This window comes from Nomascus leucogenys, chromosome 11 (assembly GCF_006542625.1).
Source record: "Nomascus leucogenys isolate Asia chromosome 11, Asia_NLE_v1, whole genome shotgun sequence".
Classification (NCBI taxonomy): domain Eukaryota; kingdom Metazoa; phylum Chordata; class Mammalia; order Primates; family Hylobatidae; genus Nomascus; species Nomascus leucogenys.
This window is the reverse complement of record NC_044391.1, coordinates 542,472-563,099: the sequence shown is the minus strand read 5'-3', so window position 1 is coordinate 563,099 and position 20,628 is coordinate 542,472. Positions and strand designations below refer to the sequence as shown.

The window sequence follows — 20,628 nt, the reverse complement described above, 5'->3', positions numbered from 1 at the left end:
AACAAGGTGAGACCCCATCGCTATTAAAAATACAAAAATAAATAAACAAATAACCTGGGCATGGTGGTGCATGCTTGTGGTCCCAGCTACTCAGAAGGCTGAGATGAAAGGATTGCTTGAGCCCTGAGGGCAGAAGTTGCAGTGAGCCAAGATGGTGCCACTGCACTCAGCCTGGGTGACAGAGCAAGACCCTGTCTCAAAAAAGAAAAGAAAAGAAAAGAAAAAAGTCAAGTTAAACCACTCAAATACACTTCTCTCTTCATGATTCTATCATTGTGTGATTCTTTCCTGAATTCAATTTTCTATGGGGCATGCAAGAGGAGGGCAGGTGAAAATTCTGGAGAAAAAGCATCCTTTTCTTTTTATATCAAAACAATCAAATCTCTAGCTTGCTTGCAGGACTGAGGGCTTTCTTTCTTCATTTTTTGTTTGTTTGTTTTGTTTTGTTTAGACGGAGTCTCACTCTGTCACCCAAGCTGGAGTGCAGTGGCACAATCTCGGCTCATTGCAGCCTCTGCCTCCTGGGCTCAAGCGATTCTCGTGCCTCAGCCTCCTGAGTAGCTGGAATTACAGGTGTGCGCCATCACACTTGGCTAATTTTTATATTTTTAGTAGAGACAGGGTTTTGCCATGTTGGCCAGGCTGGTGTCAAACTCCTGGCCTCAAGTGATCCACCGGCCTCAGCCACCCAAAATGCTGGGATTACAGGCATGAGCCACCACACCCGGCCAAGATTGAGGGTTTTCTTGCTAGTATATTCCAATGAAAAGAACAAATTGTACAAATTAGAGCCAGCTGATTTATAAATCATCAGCCTACTGGATTCTTAAAATTGGCAAGTCCTGCTATTTGTTTAAGGGGCTATCTGAAACATATTGGGTATATGCATTCTATGAGGTCTCCAGTTCTCTAATAGTACCAAGACTCCTACTGAAATAGGAAAACTTTGAATTATTAGAAAAGAGGTGGTCTCCATTAGCCGGGTGTGGTGGCGGGTGCCTGTAATCCTAACTACTCAGGAGGCTGAGACAGGAGAATCACTTGAACCCAGGAGGTGGAGGTTGCAGTGAGCTGGGATCACACCACAGCACTCCAGCCTGGGCGACAGAGTGAGACTCCATCTCAAAAAATAAAAAAAAGAAAGAAAGAAAAGAGGTGGTCCCCAACACCTATCTGTGTTGATTTTTGGAGGCTTTTATATATTTGAGTTCCAAGGCTTTTGAGGAGCTGAATTTACAGATAAGACCATTACCTGTGTATTACTAATTTCTCTACCATCACGATCCATATTATTTTTGGCAGTTTGTTTGTTTGTTTTTTGAGATGAAGTCTTGCTATGTTGCCCTGGCTGGTCTCAAACTCCTAGGATCAAGCAATCCTCCGACCTCAGCCTCCCAAGTAGCTAGGATTATAGACGTGGGCCACAGTGCCCAGCTTGACTTATTTTAAATGGTGCCAAATTTAAAGTCAAAACTCATTTTAGTGTAAGTAATGTTAATATTTTCCTGAAGATTTCTGTCCCTGGATTCTCATATCATAGTTCTTGCTCCACTTGCCTTGCAGTAAGTCCTGGTTTATACAGTAAAACCATGACCCCTATATATGACCCCATCAATGGAACACCAGCGTCATCCACCATGACTTGGTTCAGTGACAGCCCTTTGGCGGAACAAAACTGCAGCATCCTTGCATTCAGCCAACCCCCCCAGTCCCCAGAGGCACTTGCGGATATGTACCAGCCTCGGTCTCTGGTTGACAAAGCCAAGCTCAATGCAGGGTAAGGACACGGCTCGTTTTACTTCTCCCTGAGCTAGTGCCAACACAGTAATTTTCAAGTTGGTAGGCATAGGGATTGTACTTTATTTGCAAAAGTTAATGCTGATTTTAGCAACAAAGGGGAAAAATTCAGCCTTTGGTCATTTCAGTGTATTTAAAGTGTGCCTAAATTTATAAGTTTGGGTAACTCAATAGATTTACTATTTGTGAATACTAATTCTTTGCCACTACAGATATGCAAAGTATATTTTATGGGATGTAGGGTAGTTAATAAGTGTGTTGGTCCCCATGGGCCAGTGGGGGAAATCCAAGGTGACCCACCAGGCTTACATTGTCTTTTGTAGAATGTCGCTCTTCCTTTTTTTTTTTTTTTTTTTTTTTTTTGAGATGGAGTTTTGCTCTTGTTGCCCAGGCTGGAGTGCAATGGTGCAATCTCAGCTCACCACAACCTCTGCCCCCCAGGTTCAAGCAATTCTCCTGCCTCAGCTTTCCGAGTATCTGGGACTACAGGCATGCGCCACCATGGCCGGCTAAATTTGTATTTTTTTAGTAGAGATTGGGTTTCTCCATGTTGGTCAGGCTGGTCTCGAACTCCCGACCTCAGGTAATCTGCCCTCCTCGGCCTCCCAAAGTGCTGGGATTACTGGCATGAGCCACTGCGCCCAGCCGTCGCTCTTCTCTTTAGGCATTCTAATGAGCAAGTTCCTTGAGCTCTGTTTGAAATGGTCTCAGAAAATATACCCAAACTATTTCTGAAACTACCATTTCTGTTGTTCCCCATTGCCTACCAGATAAAGTCAAACTTGTCAACAGCATTCAACTCCCTGGAAGATCTGTCCCCACCAGGTGTCTCCGTGTCCTCCCGTGATCCCATGGCCCCATGCTGCCCAGGTGCACACTCACTCTTTCTGTCACTGCCTCACCTCCAGGACCATTCCCCTTTACCAACTGGTCAGTCCCTACCTGTCCTTTAAGGCCCAACCACATGCTGTCTCCTGTTCAAGTATCACCTTCAAGATCGGCACCCTCCTTGTAGCTCTGTCCTGACGCTTTGCTCACTCCAACATCACATTGTCCCTTTCTTAGGAGGCTTGGTCTCCCCCAGCAGACTGTCAACTCCTTTAGGATGGAGATTTCGTGTTGGTCATCCTCTTTCCCCAGTTTTTATTTCTCAACTCTAGAACTCTACTATGTATTGTACAGGAACCCCTAGCCCCATGTGGGTATCTAAATGTGGACTGGATTTTAAATTAATTAAAATTAAAATGTGGCACTAACAGCCACATTCAGCTGGGGCTAATGCATCAGACAGCATAGATATGAATATTTCCCTCATTGCAGAAAGTTCTAGACAGTAATACAGAGCTGGCATTGGGGCAAACCATCTGGTAAAAGGAGAAGTGGTGCAGGCAGTCAGGACATACGGATTCTCAAACTGGCCCCATAACCAAGCCTGTGACTTTTTTTTTTTTTTTTTTTGAGACAGAGTCTCTGTTGCCTAGGCTGGAGTGCAATGGCATGATCTTGGCTCAGTGCAACCTCCACCTCCCGGGTTCAAGCAATTTTCCTGCCTGCCTCAGCCTCCCAAGTAGCTGAGATTACAGGCATGTGCCACAACACCTGGCTAATTTTTGCATTTTTAGTAGAGACAGGGTTTCACCATGTTGCCCAGGCTGGTCTCAAACTCCTGACCTCAGGTGATTGGCCTGCCTTGGCCTCCCAAGGTGCTGGAATTACCGGTATGAGCCCCCCCACCCGGCCTGTAACCTTTAAGGATGATCTAATGTCACTCAGACTAAGTCTCTCTGTCTACAAAGCTGAGATAATAAGAACTTCCCTGTCCCCTTCATTGCATTACTTTAGAGTATCCATGAGAAAAAAATCTCCAAAGCACTTTGAAGACTATAAGATAAAATGCAAATATAAGCTATTATTATGTGCTTACTGGTTTTTTGTTATACAGGTTGAGTATCCCTTATCCAAAATGCTTGAGACCAGAAGTGTTTTGGATTTCAGAATTTGTTTTTTACACTTTTTCAGGTTTGGGGATATTTGCATTGTACTCACCAGTTGAGCATCCCTAATCCAAAATTCTGAAATTCAAAATGCTTCAGCAAGACCAAGCGCAGTGGCTCACACCTGTAATCCCAGCACAGTGGGAGGCCGAGGCAGGCAGATCACCTGAGGTCAGGAGTTCGAGACTAGCCTGGCCAACATGGCGAAACCCCCTCTCTACTGAAAATACAAAATTTAGCCAGGCATGGTGGCATGCACCTGTAGTCCCAGCTACTCATGAGGCTGAGGCGGGAGAATCGCTGGAACCTGGGAGGCAGAGGCTGCAGTGAGCCGAGACTGCACCACTACACTCCAGCCTGGGTGACAGAGCAAGACTCTGGCTCAAAAACAAAACAAAACAAAACAAAAATGCTTCAGTGAGCATTTCCTTCGAGCATCAGGTCAGTGCTCAGAAAGTGTCAGATTTTGGAGCATTTCAGATTTTCAAATTAGGGAGACTCTATCTGTATTACATACCCTGATTTTGTTCAAGGATATATATATGTATATATAATATATGACATAATATTATAATGGATATATATGTAAAATTGATTGGCTTCTAAAACTCATGCTGTTTCTAGTTGGCTAGACTCCTCGCGCTCCCTTATGGAACAAGGCATCCAAGAGGATGAGCAGCTGCTGTTACGATTTAAATACTACTCTTTCTTCGACTTGAATCCTAAAGTAAGCAACTTTTTCTCTTTTGTCTTTCTCTTTTTAATATGAATGCATGAAAGGATAAAATTGAGGCATTTGATTATGAAAATGAGGATGAATTTATTTGTGTGATCGCCTGTTTTGCCCTGCAGGGTGAGACTGATACATGGACCTCCGTCTCTGAATTTTTATCCTTTGGTTTCTACTGAGCACAGTAAGCTGCTACTGAATTAGCCAGAGTCTCTAGGGATCTTTGTGCCTAGCGTAGCATGCACTGCCCCCCTCCATTCGCAGGAATGGTCAAACAAGATGAGAGCAGCTCACAGAGCTGGAGTTCTTTTTTTTTTTAATTGAGACAGAGTCTTTCTCTGTCACCCAGGCTGGAGTGCAGTGGCACGATCTCGGCTCACTGCAACCTCCACCTCCTGGGTTCAAGTGATTCTTTTGCCTCAGCCTCGCGAGTAACTGGAACTATAGGCTCATGCAACCATGCCCAGCTAATTTGTGTATTTTTAGTAAAGACAGGGTTTCACTATATTGGCCAAGTTGGTCTTGAACTACTGACCTCGTGATCCTCCTGCCTCAGCCTCCCAAAACTGCTGGGATTACAGGCATGAGCCACCGCATCCAGCCAGAGCTGGAGTTCTTAATGCTGAGGAAGGAAAGGAGTCATCAGAGGTCTGGTTTAAAGGCAGGTTCCCATGAACAAGCTAGGATCACATGATGGCACACACAGGACTCCGCACTCCAGTGCTTGCTTACTCTTTGGAATTGAGGGAAAGGGATCATCTATGTAATCCCTTTTTCTCACCTGGTCACCCAGCTGGTCGCCAATTCTATTTTCACTGCACATCTCCCCCTGAAGTCTATTAGAATAACTAATGATAAGTCCTTTGAACTTCTGCCTCTTCCTTGCTCCTGATGAGCCCATTTGAAGAGCTGGGAGTCAGCAGTACAATGGCCCAGTGTCGACGATATAAACTGGATGACTGGTCCTCTGAGTGCGCAAGGTCACCGTTTCGCATGCTCCCATCACTGTTTTGTGCTTGTTGCTCTTTTCCATTTACTGCCAGACACTTGGAGGAGCTTGCCTTGGTCAGCCTTTCTGTACAGACCCTTTCTCATCTACAGCAGCGTTTCCACCTCTTGTAAGAGGCACTGTCTTCTCCTTGGTCCTGACTTTAGGTCTGGTCTGCAAAGGCTCACCTCAGCTTCCACTGTTTCCCCAAATGGCATCTTCAAAACAAACCTTGTCCCTTGTCATTTCTAAGGAGAGGTTCCTGCTCAGTCCTTGATTTTTATCCTGTGGACCAAGCTTGTGTTTGGAATGCATAAGTGAATCATGGCAAAAGGGCAAATTTTGGCTTTTCTTCGATAAAATCTCCAGAAGAAATTACTGTACTGCTTCTCTGACACAATTGGCTTGGCATTTTTTTTTTAACTGTACTGTGAATTATGCAACCATCCAGGTTTTTTGTTTTTGTTTTTGTTTTTGCATCGCCTGCTAAAACCAAATCCATACTTTTTTGTGATTTTATTTTTAAGCCTCATTCATGACTCAACTTTAGCGTTTCCTTGCCTAACTCTTAATTTAAGCCATCTTGTTGTATGCCATCTGTTCTAATAAGTTGCCTTACATTTTTTTCTGAAAATAGATAACACATAAATAAAATATGCCCATGCATTTTCCAATTACTAAGTCAGTAATTTGGTCCCATCTTATCTATTCAAATCTGTGCCCCATCTGTTGTTTATGTGTTTATTTATTGAGCAACTACTGTAGGCCAAGAACTAAGCTGGGTACCGTGAACTCAAAACTGTTGTATATTAAAATAATGTTTTCAAATTAATAAGTTAAAATACATAGGACTACAAAATGAAACAGTTATATTAAACTGTACTGGCCAAACCCTTTTTGAAAATGTATATAGTAATATATTTTTAGTTAATTGAATAAAGAAGATCTGGTGGTAGTTCTGATAACTACCATAATTTCAAAGTAGTGATGTGGGTGAGCATTGCTTGAAGACAGCAGCAACAACTGGCATACAGAAGGAAAAAAAATCTTGATTCTGGTGATCACAGAGTGACAAGTACTCTGCAATGCTGTGGTTTATGGCTCACACTCATCCTGAGAGGAAATGCTAAATTTCCATTAGAAGTCGGTGCAATTGGAGAGGTTGTGTTTCCTCATACGAGCTTATGGACCACCTGATAATCAAACTTCCAAGTCCGAGAACCCCAGTATCAGAACCCTGCTCTGAGACCACATTCAGGTTCCACTCTTTCCAGAAAGGAGCTTTTCTCTACTCTTGGTCACATGGGCCTTTGACTTCTCTGAGCCACAGCTGAGTACTGTACAATTTTAGTTCTCGCGCCTCAAATCATACCATATCTATGGATTTTTTTCTACAGATAGACCACCAAGTCCTTGGAGACAGAGACCACATCTGGTACTTTCTTTGCCCCTCACCCCACATGCTGTGAGTCAGGCTTCCCCAGTTCAGGCACCTGATGGATGATAGGATCACTCAGCCCAAGGACTCATAGGGTCCTTGGGGACCCTTCCAGCAGTTTCTTTGCCAAGAGACTCCCCCGTTCAATCCCCTGCTTCAGAACTAAGCTTGAGCTAAAAAGAATGCAGCTGAGTCATCTGCCCCATGAAAAACAGTCAGGAACATGTAAGTGACTTCACAGTCAAATAAGCCAGATAATGGCAGATCATTGGTATATAAAGGAGCGGGGTTAAATATGTATTTGTCTAAAAAGTGGAAGAAATCAAACGAATCGTACTCCAGAAGGGGACAAGGACACTGAAGCTGACGGTCACAAGGGCTGTTGTCTCTGGCTCTTTGGCCTCCAGCCTCTGCTTGCTTAATTGGTGAGGACCTCCCTCTTCATAGCCTAAAAAGTGAAACCTATTTGAATCTAACAGCCACACAGAAACTGTCAACCCGAAGGTGACAGGAAGACTCAGGATAGCGGGACATGGCTTTGGAGGACACTGTGATCCTCAACCACTTTAGTACTTATGGCAGTATTCCCTTCCCCCTCTCTTAAAATTATGAGTGCTATAGATAATATCAAGTTTAAGACTCCTACTCTGTGCTGCATAAATATGGGGGGGTACAGACATTTAAGATGTAATTTGTGTTCTCGTGGCAGCTATAATCAAATCTAAGAAGAGGAAAGAGCACCCATAAGCCACTGCAAATTTACAAGGCACCCTACAGGTAGAAACTAAAATCTACAGTGAGGACTAGGGAGCTTCTCTGGCTTTCAGAGGGATTCATACTGGCCACAGGTCCTTAGTAACAGGTGCTGATTAAAATCTCAGATATGTAAAATGCTAGAATTCAACATTTCAAAAATAATAGACTCAGCCAGGCGCAGGGGCTCATGCCTGTAATCACAGCACTTTGGGAGGCTGAGGCGGGTGGATCGCCTGAGGTTAGAAGTTCGAGACCAGCCTGGCCAACACGGTGAAACCCCATCTCTACTAAAAATACAAAAATTAGCCAGGCATGGGGCCATGTGCCTGTAATCCCAGCTACTTGGGAGACCGAGGCAGGAGAATCACTTGAACCCGGGAGGCAGAGGTTGCAGTGAGCCGGGATCACGCCATTGCACTCCAGCCTGGGCAATGAGAGCAAAACTCTGTCTCAAAAAATAAATAAATAAAATAATAATAATAATAGACTCAAAAAATGAAAAATCCAGAAAAGATTGGTACATTTTAATAAAAAATGAAAATGTTACACCTGGCAAAAAAAAAACTATAACAAAGTAAAAGTCTTTACAACACATACTACAAACAAAAGATGAATTTCTCTAATATGTAAAGAGCTCCTAAAAATCAATAATAAGAAGACCAACAACCCAGTAGACTAATGAGCAAAGGATGTAAATATATAGTTCATAGAAAAGGAACTACGATGCTTTACAGTAGCAAAGATCAAAAAGTTTCACATACTATCTTGGCAAGAGTGTCAGGAAATGGGCTCTCTCATAGGCTGCTTGTAGGTCAAAGTACAAATTAGTCTATGGAGGGCAATTTGGCAGTATCAGAATTACAGTTCTACATAGCTTTGATTCAGCAAATCCACTCCTAGGTGTTTATAGCACAGTTATAGTCACACATGCAAACTGACATGTAGGTATACAAGGGCGGTTATTATATTGTTTTAGGAAAAGATTGGAAACCACCTAAATGTCCATAGCTAGAGAATTGGTTAAATACATTATGATACATTCATACCATATTGTTTTTAAAAAGAATGAATCAGCTCTTTTTTTATATGAAACAGACTCCAGGTGTATTATTAAAAGATGCAAAACAGCCCATAGAGAAGCAACCATTTCCAGGGGACAAGGTAGAGAGGGGGACTAACTTTTTATTGAACACTCTTTTGTCCCTTTCAAATTCATTCATAATGAATTCATTTATCATATACTCTTTTGCCCCTTTTTAAATGTGTTCAATATGTGTGAATTAAAAAAACACACATTTTAGAACTCTGATAGTTCATAGTATTTTAGTGTTCAGTACAGGAAAAGCACATCTGTTTTAATAAGAGGCCTGGAGGATACTGAAAGCTGCTCCTGGGCCAATAGAGAATCTTAAGTAATTAGATCTAAATAATAACCCCTTCTTAAGAAAGAGCAGGAAAACTATGATAAGTAGGTTTTGTTATTTGCTTTTATTGTTGGTTGTTGGAATGACGGACGAGGGTGGAGGGTTTACTGAACTGACTAGACAGGGAGAAACAGGGATTCAAGGAGTGGAGAGGTAGTAGAACCCATGTGGTTCCAGCTTGGGGTTTCTATTTTCTTTTCTTTTTTTTTTTTTTTTTTTTTTGAGACACAGTTTCACTCTGTTGCCCAGGCTGGGGTGCAGTGGCATGATCTTGGCTCACTGCAACCTCTGCCTCCCAGGTTCAAGTGATTCTCCTGCCTCAGCCTCCCGAGTAGCTGGGACTACAGGCACGCACCACCACGCCCAGCCAATTTTTGTATTTTTAGTAGAGATGGGGTTTCACCATGTTGGCCAGGCTGGTCCCGAACTACTGACCTCAAGAGATCCTCCCGCCTCAGCCTCCCAAAGTGCTGGGATTACAGGCGTGAGCCACCGTGCCCATCTCTATTTTCAATTAAGCAAAGAAAAGGGCCAAGGAGAGGGTATGAGTAGCCAACCCCACCAAGGAAAAAATGTGTTTCTAAGTCACTGGAGAACCCACTGGAAGAGTTCTTGGGGTGGGGTGTTGGGGGGAAGTCCTATAGGATGCCTGTTAATGACCTGTGAAAGATCTGGAACCTTGTGATGCAGCATTGTCTCTGGAGAAATGGGAACAGGCCTCCAGAGAGGAAACTCCCAGCTACTAGGGAGGCTGAGGCAGGAGCATTGCTGGAGCCCAGGAGTTGGAGGCTGCAGTGAGCTATGATTGCACCACTGCACTACACCCTGCACGACAGGGTGAAACCCTGCCTCTAAAAAACAGTGGGGGGGTGGGGGTGGTTAAGATGGTAAATATTATGTTACATATATTTTACCACAATTAAATTAATTTTTTAAAACTCAAACATAGGGTGGGCACAGTGGCTCACGCCTGTAATCCCAGCACTTTGGGAGGCCGAGGCGGGTGGATTGCCTGAGGTCGGGAGTTTGAGACCAGCCTTGCCAGCATGGTGAAATCCTGTCTCTACTAAAAATACAAAAAAAATTAGCAGGCCGGGCGCGGTGGCTCACGCTTGTAATCCCAGCACCTTGGGAGGCCGAGGCGGGCGGATCACGAGGTCAGGAGACCGAGACCATCCTGGCTAACACGGTGAAACCCCGTCTCTACTAAAAATACAAAAAACTAGCCAGGCGTGTTGGCGGGCGCCTGTAGTCCCAGCTACTCGGAGAGGCTGAGGCAGGAGAATGGCGTGAACCCGGGAAGCGGAGCTTGCAGTGAGCCGAGATCGCGCCACTGCACTCCAGCCTGGGGGACAGAGCGAGACTCCGTCTCAAAAAAAAAAAAAAAAAAAAAAAAAATTAGCGGAGCATGGAGGCGGGCGCCTGTAATCCCAGCTACTCGGGAAGCTGAGGCAGGAGAATCACTTGAACCTGGGAGGCGGAGGTTGCAGTGAGCTAAGATCGCACCATTGCACTCCAGCCTGGACAACAGAGCAAGACTCCATCTCAAAAATAAATAAACAAACAAACATAATAAGAAAGAAATTTAGAGTAAAAATGGAAAACAGTTCTGTATCATGACCATTCTCCTAAGAGGCAGCCACAGTTAATAGCTTCATGACCAACCATCCTTGCAGACTTTTTAGACATGTTTACAAACATATTTTTGAATAGATTTTCAAGACTTTGTGTTCCCTAGATAAGTAGGATCATTTGTTTGCTCTGTAGCTTGCTTCTTTTTACTTCATAACATATCATGGCTATCTTTCATGTCAGTATAAATAAGTCAGACTCACTTTTTTTAACCACTGAAAAATAATCAAAGGAAAGGCTAAACTGTAGTTTATCAGGACCTAAATGTGCTGAACATTCTTGTAAAAGTGTCTCACAAGTGCTTGCATTTCTTTGGAACAGTAACACTGGATGTGCTTATCAAAGGGCAAAATGATACTAAAAGCTTTATATCACCAAATTACCTTTCTACTAACAGCATCTGTGAAAGGGCTGATATCCCCACATCCTCACCAACATCAAACATTATCAGTATTTGTAATGTAGGTAGATGTGATAGGAAAATGGAAATTAGGTCATCTTGTTTTAGTTTGAATTCTCTAGTAATTAGTGAGATTAAGCATCTTTTCCAACGTTTTTATGGCCCTTTTGCTTTCTTCTGTGAATTGCCTGTTTATATATTTGCCACAAACTCTATTGAATTATTTATACTTTTCATATGATTTATAGGAGTACTTTGTATATGATGGACATCATTTTTTATATTTATTACAAATCTTTTAAATTATTCAAATTTTTTAAATCTGTTTCCTATATTTTATAAATTTGTAACCTTCTTTAGGATATTTTTTACCATTAAAAATGTTTAATTTTAGGTTGTCAAGTCAGCCTTATGCATCATAACATTTAGACCTCTTGTCTTGCTTAGAATAGACTTCCCTACTTAAAGATTACAGAAAGGACTCCCTCATGTGTCCATCTAATCATAGTCATGGTTTTTCTGTTTAGCTGTTTTATAATAGCTTTTTGAGATATAATTTACATGCCATACATTTACCTGTTTAATATGTACAATTCAATGGTTTTTAGTATATTCACAGAGTTGTGCAACCATTAACCACCATCTAATTTCAGAACATTTTCATCACTGCAGTAAGAAACTCCATACCCATTAGCGATCACTCCCCAGTTCCCTCCTACCCTCCCAGCCCTGGGCAATCATCAGTCTGTTTTCTGTCTCTGTGGATTTGCCTATTCTGGAAACTTCCTATAAGTGGAATTACACAAAATGTGGTACTTTATGAATAATTTTTTTTACTTAGCATATTATTTTCAGAATTCATGCACTCATTCCTATTGTAGCATGTATCATATTTTATATCTTTTTAATGCTAATATTTCCTTGTTTATATATGCTATATTCATTCATCAATCAATGAACATTTGGACTGTTTTCACTGTTTGACTATTATGAATAATACTGCCATGAATATTCATGCATACATTTGGGATGTTTATTGTAAAACATACATAATCTTTATCATTTTAACCATTTTTAGATGTACAATTCAGTAGCATTAAGGATATTCACAGTGTTGTGCAACTATTACCACTATCCATTTTCTCTTTTTTTTTTTTTTTTTTTTTTTTTTTGAGATAGAGTCTCTCTGTCACCCAGGCTGTGATCATAGCTCCCTGCAGCCTCAAACTCCTGGGCTCAAGCAATCCTCCCACCTCAGCCTCCTGAGTAGCTGGAACAGGTGCATGCCAGCATGCCTGGATAATTTTTTTTTTTTTGGTAGAAACAGGGACTCATCACGTTGCCTCGGGTGGTCTTGAATTCCTGGCCTCAGGAAATCCTCCTGCCTCAACTTCCCAAGTAGCTGGGACTATAGGCAAGAGCCACTTTTTTTAAAAAATAGAGACAAGAGTCTTGCTACGTTGCCCAGGTTGGGCCACTGTCCATTTTCAAAACTTTCTTATCATCCCAAAAGGAAAGTCTGTACCCATTAAACAATAATTCTCCGTTGCCTTCTCTCTCTGCCCCTCTATTCTACTTTCTGTCTCTATGAATTTGCCTATTCTAGATACTTCATATAAGTGAAGTCATCCAGTATTTGTTTTTCTGTATTTGGCTTATTTCACTTAGCATAGTATCTTCAAATCTGCAAGCTTCATTCACATTATATCAGAATTTCATTCCTTTCTTTTTTTTTTTTCCTCAAGACAGTCTCACTCTTGTTGCCCAGGCTAGAGTGCAGTGGTGCAATCTCGGCTCACTGCAACCTCTGCTTCCCAGGTTCCAGTGATTCTCTCACCTCAGCCTCCCAAGTAGCTGGGATTACATGTGCCTGCCACCACGCCCAGCTAATTTTTGTATTTTTAGTAGAGATGGGGTTTCACCATGTTGGCCAGGCAGGTCTCAAACTCCTGACCTCAAGTGATCTGCCCACCTCTGCCTCCCAAAGTGCTGGGATTACAGGTGTGAGCCACCGTGCCCAGCCAGAATTTCATTCCTTTTGAAGGCTGAATAGTATTGTATTGTATGTGTACAGCACATTTTATTTATCCGTTCAGCTGTTGATGTACATCTGGGCAGTTTCTACCTTTTGGCTATTGTGAATATTGTTGCTGTAAACATTGTTGTACATGTTTGGATGCCACTTTCAGTTTGTTTGGGTGTGCACCTAGGAAGAGGATTGATGGATTATATTCCATGTGTAACTTTTTAAAGAACTGCCAAACTTTTCTACAGAAGCTGCGTCATTTTACACCTAGCAGTGCACAAGGGTTCCAATTTCTCCACAGCCTCACCAACACTGGTTATTACCTGTCTTTTAGATAAGAGCCATTCTAGTACATGTGAAGTAGTATCTTACTGTGGTTTTATATGTTTAAATTATTTAATCCATCTGTAATTTATATTTTTGGATAGTGTAAAGTTATTTTTTGTTTCAATTTGTGTTCCAAGTGGCTAGGCATTTTCAACACTGTTTATAGTGTTGGATTCTTCCTTCTCCTGCTGATATAAAATGTCATTTTTATATTTTAATATAAAATTAATATTTTATATTAAATGTATATACATACATAAATCTGTTTCTAGATAAGGCTTTATTGACACTTTATCAATCACTACACCAGTACCATACCATTTTAATTACTGTAACTTTATAATAGGTTTTAATGTCTGGGACGACAAGTGCTTTACTCAACATTATTCTTTTTCAATTTCTTGGCAATATTTGAACATTGTGTCTTCCAACTTAAGAATCAGCTTGTATAAAGTTTCATTTAAAAAATCCTATCAGATTCTGCTTGGGATTGCACTGGGCTTGCAGATCAGCATGGGGATCCCTTCTATTACACTGTTTACCTATTACACTGTTTATCATATAAACCATTTTTACTATCTATTACTACCAATATGTAGTAATAAAAGAGACAGAAAATAATGGAATCAAAGTTGGGTTGTGAAGAAGCAGCAGCAGTTCTGGAAAATATTTGGAGAAAGTTAGTTCTGAATTCAGAAGTAAAATGGGCTGGAGGGCCAGGCACAGTGGCTCACGCCAGTAATCCCAGCACTTTCTGGGGCTGAGATGTGTAGATCGTTTGAGCACAGGAGTTCGAGACCAGCCTAGGCAACATGGTGAAACCCTGTCTCTACAAAAAAATACAAACATTAGCCAGGTGCGGTGGCACACGCCTGTAGTCCCAGCTACTTGGGAGTCTGGGGCACGAGAATTGCACGAACCCAGGAGGCGGACGTTGCAGTGAGCTTTGATGGCACCACTGTACTCCAGCCTGGGTGACAGAGTGAGACCCTGTCTCAAAAAAATAAAAAATTAAAATAAAAAAAAACTTTAAAAAGAAGGGCTGAGTATATGGCACAATAGAAGTATTCCTTCCATCTACCTGAGCTGAAGTTTGCTGCATCTGATTAACAGAGAATAGCCTCAGTCGTTTCAGAATTTTTGTATTGTGGGATATAAATATACCTCATTACACACACACCTCTATTTTTGTCTCTAGTATGATGCTGTCCGAATAAACCAGCTCTACGAACAAGCCAGGTGGGCCGTTCTCTTAGAAGAAATTGATTGCACAGAGGAAGAAATGTTGATCTTTGCAGCTCTACAGGTATGAGAACTTCAGTACCTTTTCTCTGGAAGGAGACAAACCAAGTTTGTTCTGCTTAAAGTTTCATATGCTTCATACTAGTTTTTTTTTTCTTTGAAGAAATATCTGAAAATAAGGAGAACAATTTTTTTCTGCACTTTTTATTTTGCTTTCTTCTTCAGACCAGAACAAATTTTTAATTTAAAATGCTCCTCATACTCCACGCAACGCTCATTATCTCCTCCCTATGTAAGCACAATCAGTGATGAGAAAGAACCAGTTGTAACATGACTAACCATGAACCTCAGAATGATTCAGGTTAAAATGTCATTTTCCCCACACGGAAAGGAGACCTCCTTTTAGGAGATGTTCAGTATTCCAAGGGAATAGTCCTCAAAGAAAAAAATGGCTAATGGATTCATTTATAATTATAACATTTCTGTTTATAACATTTCTAAAACCTCCAATTTTATTTTAGTACCACATTAGCAAACTGTCATTGTCTGCTGAAACACAGGATTTTACAAGCGAGTCCGAGGTTGATGAAATAGAAGCGGCGCTTTCTAATTTGGAAGTAACCCTAGAAGGTGGAAAAGCAGACAGCCTTTTGGTATGAACTTTTTCTGATCACCCAGAACTGTGGCTTTCTTCTAACTGATTGACAAGTATAAATGAACTTTTCTTTATTAGAAGTAAGAGAATATTTCATCTGATTTTGAAAACAAACAAACAAAAAAAGATGCTCTTCACCTAACAAGCTTCAACCTAGCGAGAACTAACTAACTTTTCACGGGTTAGCTCTGTAAGGGACTATATTTTCATTTCTACTAATGACAATGCTTTTGTCTTGTATTTCTTCCTAGAGATAAGTTGGCATGGTGTGAACGAGCCACTGCTGAGGGCTCCACTTCACTAGCATGGAATGTGGAATTGGTCCCTAAACTTAAGTCTAGAAAATACCACCCTGTCTATTGCATGAAGCAGCTGTGAGAATAGAACAGAGAAAAATGTTTCTTTTTTTTCTTTTTTATGAGACAAGCTGAAGTGCAGTAGTGCAATCAAGGCTCACTGCAGCCTCAGCCTCCTGGGCTCAAGCAGTCCTCCCATCTCAGCCTCCTGAGTAGCTGGGACTACAGACACACACTACCGTGCCTGGCTAATTTTTGTATTTTTTGTAGAGACAAGGTTTGCCATATTCCCCAGGCTGGTCTCTAACTCCAGGGCTCAAGTGACTGTCCCACCTCAGCATCCCAAAGTGTTGAGATTACAGGCATGAGCCACTGAGACAAGCCAAGAAAATTCTTTACAGATAAAAACCTTATTTCTATTTACTTTGTCATCCATTTCAACTAGACAACCTTGACCAAAGTTGTGGCCTTTTTCTGGAACATTGCAAAAAGTTTCTGAATGCTTTTGACTTCAGGAGATAAACAAAAACTCTCCAATAAAACAAAGAAAACTATTTTGTCATCTCTTTCTCCTTATCCATGAAAGGTGAATGTCAGCTTTATAACTGAAATGCCCCTCCTGTTTAATTCACTCATGAGGTGCCACCCTTTTGTTTAACTTCGGCCATGGGAATAATTATTAATCACATTGAATCAGAGAGGTGGGTCCACCATAATTGGATGTAAACAGTAATCATGGATTAGAATTAGTTACTATATTCTTCTGCATTCAATGTATGTTCTCTTATCATTAAATGTCCTAAAATAAGAAATTGGTCTCATTCAGGAGCAAATACTTCATGCAAACTAAACGCCAAGATTCTGTAGAGATGCAGGGTACTGTCTTACGTTTATAGAAGACACAGGCCTCATGAACTTGGAGTTCTCTGTTGTCTACTTTCTCCACCGAATAAATACAACAGGAAAGTAATTCTTTTTAGAATAAATAAAAAGTTATGTCCTCCCTCCCTTAATAGTTTTACATGATGCTAACAATAGGCTTTTCAGTTTGAAAACAGGCACCAGCCTACATTACAGAATGAACTTTGAACGAGGTTCACTTTGAAAGTTTAATCAGTGACCTAGATGTAGCAGGAGTTACCCACTCTAATATAAAAATTATAAAATCTTTTGTTTGCATATAAAAGTAGTCATTTCTAATTCAGATTTTTAACTTGAATGATAGTTATAGGGAGTACTTGATCCATTTTTTCATTTTTTTATCTCTCGTTTTTCATTTTTGTAATCTATGACACAAACAGAAAAGTGAAAACTACACATATGTACAGCTTAACAAATTAGTATTCAATTGTCATCCAAGTCACCACCGAAATCAAGAAATAGAACTTTGCCAGCCACCTAGGGGACCTCAACAGGGCCCCCATTCTCCTCATTCTCCTCCCAACCCGCCTTACCCCCACACCCAGTTAACTATCGGAAATGTGGCGAGTGTAACTGAAGAACTGAGTTTTTCATTTTATTTAATTTAAATTAATTCAAATTTAAATAGCCACATATAGCAAGGGACTGCCATATTAGACAGTGCAGGTTGAGTATCAGCATCACTTATGAAGTTCCTGCTTTTGAAACATTATTTGTTTTTTCTTAGGAGGACATTACTGATATCCCTAAACTTGCAGATAATCTCAAATTATTTAGGTAAGTAAACTTTCATGGGGAAAAGGAGTTACTCATAACAAAATCTTGAAGATAAAGAGTGCAGGAGTTTAAATTGTATATCCCTGAGGCAGGTTCATGGTTCAAAGGTAAAATGTGCGCTTTGCCATCAGACAGACAATGGGTTGAGTCCTAACTCTACCACACACACCAGCTAGGTGACCTTGAGCAATATATTATCTCTCTGAGCCTCCATTTTCCAATCTATAAAATGGGAATATACCTCCCCTTGGGCTTGTTGGGAGGATTCGATGAAATAATGCATATGAAGCATTGAGTGTGGTACCTGGTTCATAGTACATGCTCAGTGAATGGCAGCGTGAACCCTCAGTGAATGGCTGGGTTCACGTCAGCAATAATAAACACATCTGCCATACTAGAGCTTCTAGTAGGTTCCATCTGGGAGGCTCAGTACGCTGATACCATTTGAAGGCTCACTTATAATTTAAAAGCCATTTCTCTCTAGAACTTTGATCCTGGGCTTACAGAGAATAGTCACCTTAGTGTATCTACCTGTTTAAGTACTTCTGATAAACTCCCCCATCACCTCAGGTTGACCTGAAACTGCTAAAAAGGCAGAGAAGGAGTTTTTTTTTCATGGAAATACTGGACTCCCACCTCTGCAATGGTGCCAGGGTATGTTAGGATGAAAGAAACAAGGCTTTTTGAAGTCCTGTCAGTTCCTTATTTCACTTTATGGTTTGTTGACTTTTCTTAACCAACGGGCACTTCACTGGGGCAGTTGGCTTTAAAGGAAACACAAGTTGCTTTTGATAACACATGATGCAAAGAAAGAATTAGAAAGAATGAACAATGAAGCAGGTATAAATGACAAACAAGTGTCCAAAGGTAACAATATTTGTCACTGGGTTTCTACAGGTTTGGTTTTGGGGGTTTTTTACTGTGATTGTAGGATGTGGTTGCAAACAATAGGGTCATTCTTTTTTTTTTTTTCTTTTTTTGAGACAGAGTCTCACTCTGTTACCCAGGCTAGAGCGCAGTGGCATGATCTCAGCTCACTGCAACCTCCACCTCCTGGGTTGAAGCAATTCTCCTGCCTCAGCCTCCCAAGTAGCTGGGATTACAGGTGCCCATCATCACGCCTGGCTAAATTTTGTGTTTTTGTAGAGACAGAGTTTCACCATGTTGGCCAGCCTGGTTTTGAACTCCTGACCTCAGGTCATCCGCCCGCCTCGGCCTCCCAAAGTGCTGGGATTACAGGCGTGAGCCACCATGCCCGGTCAGGGTCATTCATTTAACTGCCCTGGCATAAATGGTTGTAACCACATTTCACTCATATTGTTATAGTCAGAGCTACAGGAAAAAAGTAACAATTTGAATCCACAAATACATCTTAATAAAGTATTCATAATTGCTCCACAAAAAAATGAGTTGCCACATTCTCTGTAGAGGGCAAATCAAGCCCTTCACAAACCAAATGATGACTGTAGCCTTCCTATAGATGTTTCTGATGAAGAAGGTGATTCTGGAGTTGAATCCACATCACTTATGCTACCCTGAACTGTCACAGGCTTTTGGTGTGACTTGTACTCTCAAAATTGCCCTCATATTTGGCCAGTGGATACTATCTAAGGTCTCAAGATGTTGCATTGAATATATAATATAGTTCATGGAAGGAAGAAACAAATGAAGGAAGGAGAGAGAGCTCGTAGGAGGGAAGAGGGGAGAGAGATTCGAGAGTGGAACTCTATTCCTGGTAGGGTGGGACCTCTAATAGGCCCTTCATTTCGCTAGACCTCCTTTCCTCATCAGTACTAAGAGCATTGAACTAATCCTTTGATTTTTAAGTTTTTTCTATTACAGTGAAGCTTTTTTATTTAAAAAAACAAAATCTATTAAATTTATTATATAAACAGTGGACTTCAGTTTCTAGCACCAGGGTATCAGCTCTAATGCAAACTCTTATCTTGCTATGAATACATATGCGTGCTAGATAAAATAAAAGAATTATAAATACAGAATTAATCATGAAGTGAAACAGAAATGCCAACTTACAGGAAATAAGGCAGGAATCTGGTTCTACAAACACAGCATCAGCCACACAGAGGGATTTAGGGAATAGAGACAGGTTGTCATGGTTTGAGGCTAGGATTTTAATTCCCATGTAGGGATAGAAGATGAACCTTTCAGACCTGTGTGGCGCCTGCCTAAAGGTGGAAATGTGCAAAGGCTGCCCTTCTGTTGAATGAAAAATAGAAAAACTACCCATTAGCCAAAGAAAGCAGTAAGGAAGTTCATCCTTGCATGGGATTCTGTGTGGAAATGAAAAGTATCTCTTGAGAAATCAGAGCCAAGGCTGTGTCACACACAGATGTAGATATAATTTTTTTTTTTGAGACAAAGTCTCGTTCTGTCACCCAAGATGGAGTGCAGTGACGTGATCACAGCTCACCGCAGCCTCGACCTCACAGGCTCCAGCGGTCCTCCCACCTCAACCCTCTGAGTAGCTGGGACTACAGGCATGTGCCATCATGCCTGGTTAATCTTTGTATTTTTTGTAGAGACAGTTTCACCATGTTGCCCAAGCTGGTCTCAAACTCCTGGACTCAAGATCTGCCCTTCTTGGCCTCCCAAAGTCCTGAGATTACAGGCATGAGCCACCATGCCCAGCTTAGATACAAATGTATATGTCTTATGTGTTTATGTAATAAGGGAATCCTGAAAACATAAAATAGAAACTGATCCAGGATGACAAAACCTATGAAGCCTTAACATATGTAGTTGCAAAAATACCTAGAGGGGAATATCCACAACCAACTACAAAAATTAGCCAGGTGGTAGTGGCACACACCTGTAATCCCAGCTACTGGGGAGGCTGAGGCAGGAGAATCGCTTGAGCCTGGGAAGCAGAGGTTGCAGTGAGCCGAGATTGCACCACTGCACTCCACCCAGTCTGGGCAACAGAGTGAAACCCTGTCTCAAAAAAAAAAAAAAAAAAAAAAAAAAAAAAAAAAAAATTCTAATGAGAGCCTGGAGAGCCTGTCTCGCTCGTTCTGATGCATATCATTCACCACCCAGCAACACCTCCACTCCCCCTTCCCCTGCCCTGCCCCAGGCTTTGATGCATAGAACAGCAGCAATGATTAGCTTTGTTAATGTGTCAGAAAGCATCCTGAAAGATGAACCAAACGTCCAGGCAGGAGATAGGAGGAACTTGAGATCTCTTGATACTCTAAAGGTGCAGGT

The 20,628-nt window shown here is 41.3% G+C and overlaps 1 protein-coding gene across 2 annotated transcripts in view; it reads left to right on the top strand.

Annotated features, from left to right (window-relative positions):
* Positions 1-20,628, top strand: part of FERMT1 (fermitin family member 1) — a 49,162-nt gene that overhangs the window by 12,069 nt on the left and 16,465 nt on the right. For both annotated transcript variants that reach the window (XM_030821957.1, XM_030821958.1), the window contains exons 5-9: positions 1,564-1,777; positions 4,416-4,518; positions 14,711-14,818; positions 15,276-15,407; positions 17,354-17,403. In XM_030821957.1, coding sequence (XP_030677817.1) covers positions 1,564-1,777; positions 4,416-4,518; positions 14,711-14,818; positions 15,276-15,407; positions 17,354-17,403 — 607 coding nt within the window. The remainder of the gene's footprint in view (positions 1-1,563; positions 1,778-4,415; positions 4,519-14,710; positions 14,819-15,275; positions 15,408-17,353; positions 17,404-20,628) is intronic.